Consider the following 6,347-nt stretch of genomic DNA (forward strand, 5'->3'; position numbering starts at 1 on the left):
AAGAAAAATAACCCTTTTCAAGAAATAAAAACTCGTCTGAATTAGATGAAATACTATAAACGTGGTTTACATAAATGCATAAAATTAACTACTTGGGTCACTGGGCCAGTAAACTAACTCGAACTCACAATGCGAGGCATTCATGCATTCATGGCCAAAAAGGAATTCGAACCACTCGGTGACAGAATTACAGGTGTCAGATTAAGACGTAGTGGTTTTAGACCTACATACAACAAGCTTACAATTTTAAGTTGATTGGATACTATTCCATGAGCATCAGAGGCTGCATTCTTCGCAGAACACAGAGCCAGAGCTCATCTGTTTCTAGATTTAGGTGATCCTAACAGCTTATCAAGGCATCAGATCCAGCGGTCCAGGGTTAGTGTAATGCCTCACACCACAGCAGTGAAGTACTTAAAATAAAGATGAAAAATAAAACCCACCAAATAGTGATTTTTATACTGTAGGGACTATTTTGAAATGTGTAGTTACGCATAGCATTCAACCCAAGTGGCAAATCAAGATCTAGACCATTACCAGTCAAGTATTTCCTTGTGTTACTTAATTATATTTCAGCAGCCGAATGACAGTGTTTTCAAACCTGAAGAAAAATGCTGCGCCTTTTCCAAACGTAAAAAAGTGAGATTGTGATTTTACATACCGCTTTTGATGTTCCACTCACTGGCTCAGTTCGACTTCTAGAAGAAGAAAGAAAGGTGATCAGAATTTAAAATAAAGCACTTGTGCCCAGCATCAAGCAGCAAAACCAGATTATAAAAACGGATTGTCAAAACATTATGTTCTGATAGTCTACCGAATGTGGAAATTTATCCGTATACATAAACTGTTCTCTCTTGTACACTCAGTGCAAAGAAAAAAAAACCCAAATCACATTTCACCTTTGTCACAAATTCCTCCAAGACTTACAGATACAGAACACAACAGCACAAGAGGAAGTCCTCAGGTATTTCGTCTCTGCTACCTAAGTATCAAACCCATGATGTCTGTCCTACATTTTGTGTTCTTAAATAATCAACCATCAAAACAGGAAGGTAACGTTAGCCAGTCTGTATATCCCTAGTATCACAAATAGGGCCATACACAGTACTTTAGTTTCTAAGCAAGAACAGTGATGGTCTAGACCCTTCAAAGTGCACCTTTCCTTAAGCGAACCAGAAATCAGTCATCTGACAAAGACATAGCAAAAATGTCAGCAGCAGAATCTTTACGAGAGCGTTTCTTTGTGGAAGCCCAAGCACTGTGCTCAGACGGCTACCATATTTAGCCACTAAACATGTTACATATGCTATGTTGATTCAAAATAGTACTAGAAATGTCACCTGACAACAGTTTCTAGAATTTTGTTCAATTGAGGAGTCCCGTGACAAAAGAAAATAGCGGCCTCGATTGCCAGAATTTGTTTTAAGATGATCTTGAAAATGCTACAATATTTTAGGAACCATTTATTACGTTTGAAAACTTGCTGAGATTCCACATACTCATTGATCCGTATTGCAGAGGCAATTCAAAGGCTGCTGTGGAATTCACGTACAAAGAGAAAGGCTCATGCTTCCTGCCACTGCTAGACCACCACCAGGCTCACAATTACAGCCACACAGCTCCCGAAGGGGAGCAAGTACAAGGAAACACTGTCAATGACCACCCAATGGTTTCTTCATCCACTTACCTCGAAGAACATACTACAAGGTGAGTAACATATTTTTGAAGGCCTCTCCACCCTTACAGCGTACGTTCATCATTCCCAAACTTTAGCCACTCTGCCAGTGGCTTCTGCAATGTTTCCAGCTGGAGGAGCAGAAAGCTCATCTGCCTGGTGAATTGTCAATGCTAGAACAGCAGTGCCGTTCTTCCCTTATCCCCACATACAGGTATTTACCTGATCTTTGAAGCTAGCAGCATCTATCCTCTCATTGTGGGGCAGCATTACAATACCAGGAGAGGGTGCCGTCCAATCAGAAACGGACGATGCACTGACAATGCATCACTAAGCATACACGTTTTAATTAACCCCCAGTGTTTAGAAGCACAACTCTGTGGCCTCCAGAATTACTAGGGAGTACCTGAAAGCACTGCAACAACTACGGCAGTAACATGCCCAAAGCTGACATGCAGAGCCACGTAAATTCAGGGGGTTTTGCTTGCAGACACTTCATGAGTACCAGGATGCTGCTGTACTGTTGGTGCGAGACACGCTGTAACTCATCACTCTACTCTGTTGAGAACCAACACTAGAAAGACATGGCAAAACCACAATTTAATAACATTTTTTAATTGTGGGGGAGAGGCATATCTTTAAGAAGGCCGGAAAATATGACCATTCAAACAACGCTAATGTAGCTGACATAGAACGGGTCTGTATGAATGCAGAAATGACAGCAATAATCCTGTAGTCGGGAGTGCATTTGAGCATCTGTAATTTTAATCAATACACCCGATTCTCTGTCCTCCGTAAATCTTAGGAATACAGAATTAAAACCTGGAGCACAGACATCGGCTTAGGGTAAAAACAGACTTAGAAAGATAACCAGTAACATTTGGTAACCTGCTCAACTGCTTACTGAGTTTCAAGTTTGGAAAGGATCAACTATTCCTTCATCGTACTCACACAAAAGGCTTTAGGACACTGTTCTTTTTCTCTGGCCTTAAACGGACATTGTCTTTAGGAAACTACTAGGAATCCTTTATGAATGAAACTTCTTGTTTGCATTGCTCGCCAGCTGGCAACCCTGGGTCTTTCCTCTATAGCTAGTACGCAAAAAACCCAGATTTGGGCCGTAAGAATACCCTCCAGCCCAAATGCAAGAAATAGTCTAAACACTGAGATGCAGGCTCTTCTGAGATGGGAACAAATCCTAAGATGACACTACAATGTGTATCTGCCTGTACTATAAAAGCAATAAAAGCAAACACATATAATAAGGAATTTCTCCATATGGAGATCCATGTAGAGACCATGGGTCTCCGAACAATCAGCCCCAAGAACAAACCCAGTAGAGGCATCTGAAAAGTTACAATTGGTGGAGTGTGAACCCCATGTCCCAACAGGACTAAAAATGTCAGCCTGCTTTGGGGCAGACACATTAAAATCTAGCCCATGACAACAAAAATTAACAGCAGCTTTAACAAGAAAGATACAAGCTGAAAGCCCCTGTAAACTAATATAAATTTAAAAAGCTATCACACCAAAACCCCTTAGAAAGAATACAATGGTTTATGGATACTTACCTAACAGATGTTTTGCTGGTAGCTTTCACTCCTCCAACAGGGATTCTTCTGACAATCACCGATGAGTTCTTAGGAATCAGGGCATTGTCATCTGTGTATTCTGAGAACAAGAGAAACACAGGAAAAAACCCTAGTCCATTCATAAGGATTAAGGATTAAGGATTAATACCTAATTACACAGCACTTCAGAGAATCCCTTGACAGACAGAAAAGCAAACTTTTGTATGTCACATTGCGCTTTTATCGTCTCAACACACTAACAGTACATTGCAAGAAATCTTCAGGTTTGAGAACCAAACACAGACAACAAAATTTGTCGCCTTTTTTAAAAAAAGTTGGAATGCCAACAGCAAAACGGTCTCAACGGTCACTAAAAGAGAGTCTGCTAATGCATGAGGTTCTGTCCTGATCTAGCTCAAGTTGCTTTTGCTTCTGTTAGGCTACAAAGCCAACAGATCTCCGGAGCAGAACAACCCACAGCAAAGTCTCACCTGCATAAACCAGAGTCTAAAGTCTGTCTAGCTTGCCCTGCAACAAAATAGGCACCGAGCTAAAGCATGAAAACGCCATTGCTTCCATAGCTGTTAACTCAAACGATTCACCTAATGCCACCAGTGCTCAAGACTGACGGAACGCAGAAGAGACCCTGCCATCTCTGTCTATTTCTTGGAGCATCTTCCACCAACAACCACACTTCTCAGCCTCTCAGTGCTTTACATTTGAATGGAACCCAAACTGGCAGTGCTAGAATTTGCATCACAGAACTTTTGGCCTTTTTTGAGCTTGCTTTCACAAGTAGGGCAGAATTGGCTCAAACTAAAGTGGGATCTCCCCTCTGAAGCTAATCATCTCCTTTGAATTAAACGTGAAGGGACGGGAACTCTTTCAATTCCCTTCTTGCAGAGCAGAGAGACTCAAACAAAACTACATACGAAGACAGCCTCTAAAAGCCTTTAGAAAACAGTGTGTGCGTGACGCTACCCATGCTTTGCCTTGGCTTACACCCTGTCAGTCTTTTGAAACGGAGGAAAGCCTTCTGACCTTTTACATACGACCCAAAAAACCCTGCCCTTACTACCTGAGACACTTGGACTGAGCAAGCTTAAAATGCAAAGCCCTTCCCATGAGAATGGTTGTCTATTGTACTTACACCAGCTGGATATGACTAACTGTTTTAAAGCACTACCAGCAGCCATTCCCCGTAATCTGCCTACAGTTTCAAAGGTTAAAAGCCCTTACCTTTGCAGAACGATGGCCTGAAAACCAAAGATACTGGATAGCAAGCCAAGCTCTGTCAGGGAGATTTTGCTCAGGGATCAGACCCAAAATAGGAATAGTTCACAATTTAGGCATCATTTTTCAGTATATTCTTCCTATGGGCATGACTTCCTTGGAGTTAGCAGGAGTTTGTTTTGAAGACATCGCATCACAGCATTACTAAAACCGTCAAGTGCGTGCTGTAACACTGAACTTGAGCAAGTTCCGAGCTGCAGAGACAGTCTTAGAAGAGCACTCTTCTTCCTTAAAACTAATCACCCAAGAGCGTTCAGAGTCCCATTTTTGGTTTTATACTTTTTTGTCTTTTGCCTGATAAGCGGAATAGCACATTCTCCAAGGGGTTTGAGAGAATGTTACAGGGCAGGAAAGAGTACTCAAGAAACCTGAGTTCTGGAGTTTACTGTTCTACCACGGTATTGTGAGAACATCTATGATAAGAAATTCAGATCAAATTAAAAGGAGGCAAGTTTAAATGCGCTATTCTTGAGTATGGGCTTTTTGAAGGGAATTCTGCCCTCACAGAACACGCCTCTAGAGTAAGCGTGGAAGAGGACATCCCCCCACCCCCTCTGTAAAATAGGTCCCAACCATCCCTTTGTCTTCCCGGCATCTCTAAAAGCATCATCTCGTATTTTTCCACTGAGCTTTAAAATCCTCTTTACTTTTACCTCATACTAGCTTTGCTTCTATTACTAGATTTCCATTGTGAAAAGTAGCAGTTACTGAACTGTAAGAGCTTGGAGTACTCAGAAATATCTGAATAAGGAGGCCATCTTCACTCAAGCTTCACTTTGTTCTTTCCAAGATCATTTCAACATTTTGTCAGCACTGCTGCACAGACAAAGGTATAAAATGCAATACTGTATGTCCGCATATAGGAATTCCAAACATCCCACTGAGGCAGAAAATCCCTGTCTGGTTTTTTTTTCCCTTTTTTTCCTGAAGGTGACTTTAAGCATCTACATCTGACGAATAACAACTGGAAGTAACGGTTATGCATATAAACCAAAAAAGTTGGCATTCATACATATTACACCAAAACATATTCTCTAGCTGTGCTCTGAAAACCACTGGGGTATTTTGGTGTTTTCGCATGGAAAACACCCTTACCTTCACTAAGTATCTGTGCCACCAGTGTACCAAGTTTAAAAGATTACACGCATTTTACAAAGGTCAAATTGTAACACAACCTACCTAGAGGAGGATCGTGTCACTGCCACACACAACTGATGCTCTTTGAAGCAGGAAAGTTAGCCCCTTTCGGCCCTTTAGGCAAAGCCCCTTTCGGCAACCCCATGTTTAAGGGAACCTAGTGAAGCACATGCTTTTTCCTCACTGCCCTGAGGCCCCGCGCCCCCACGCACCTTCGTCGGTCTGGGCGTTGCTGATCTGCAGGTCACAGTTGGCCGCCTTCAGCTTCTCACGGCCCATGATCCGGCACTTCAGGTCGCGGAGGGAGATGTGGAGGCCATCGAAGGTGACTATATCATTGTTCAGCTTGGAGAAGAACTTATAATGCACAGCAGACATGGTCGGGGCCAGGCGGTGCCTGCTACGCAAAGGCATCTACCACAGCAGATGGCATCACGGCCTCCACACCGCATCAGGGCCCACGGCGGCGTGGGGCAGGGCCCACTGAGGGGCCGGGGCCAGCAGCGCAGGCTGAGGGCGAGCGGGCCGGCAGTGCTCAGAGGCTGTGGCGCTCTGCCATGGCCAGGCCCCGCAGCCTCACGCAGACTCGGCTGGGGGAGGCCTCAGGAAGGCCCCGCCTCCCAGCCCCACAAGGTCTCCAGCCTGGGGCTGTCAGCAATGGCGCTGGGCTG

At 43.4% G+C, this 6,347-nt stretch overlaps 1 protein-coding gene across 1 annotated transcript; it reads right to left on the reverse strand.

Moving 5' to 3' along the window:
• Window positions 1–595: 595 nt before the first annotated feature.
• On the reverse strand, window positions 596–6,054 carry LOC141736634 (E3 ubiquitin-protein ligase RBBP6-like). Its single transcript, XM_074571181.1, has 3 exons — window positions 5,889–6,054; window positions 3,247–3,346; window positions 596–698 (listed from the first exon to the last, which is right to left on the reverse strand). Exons 1-3 carry the CDS (start codon window positions 6,052–6,054, stop codon window positions 596–598), a joined length of 369 nt encoding a protein of 122 aa, XP_074427282.1.
• Window positions 6,055–6,347: the final 293 nt, after the last annotated feature.

Source organism: Larus michahellis (genome assembly GCF_964199755.1).
Source record: "Larus michahellis chromosome W unlocalized genomic scaffold, bLarMic1.1 SUPER_W_unloc_1, whole genome shotgun sequence".
NCBI lineage: Eukaryota > Metazoa > Chordata > Aves > Charadriiformes > Laridae > Larus > Larus michahellis.

What these genes read in the sequence shown, in the direction of transcription:
- LOC141736634 (XM_074571181.1), bottom strand. Translation starts at nt 6,054, where the DNA reads ATGTCTGCTGTGCATTATAAGTTCTTCTCCAAGCTGAACAATGATATA. An exon ending in CAACGCCCAGACCGACGAAG is followed by an intron (nt 3,347 to 5,888) that starts GTGCGTGGGGGC and finishes TCTTGTTCTCAG; the next exon opens with AATACACAGATGACAATGCC. An exon ending in ACCAGCAAAACATCTGTTAG is followed by an intron (nt 699 to 3,246) that starts GTAAGTATCCAT and finishes TTCTTCTTCTAG; the next exon opens with AAGTCGAACTGAGCCAGTGA.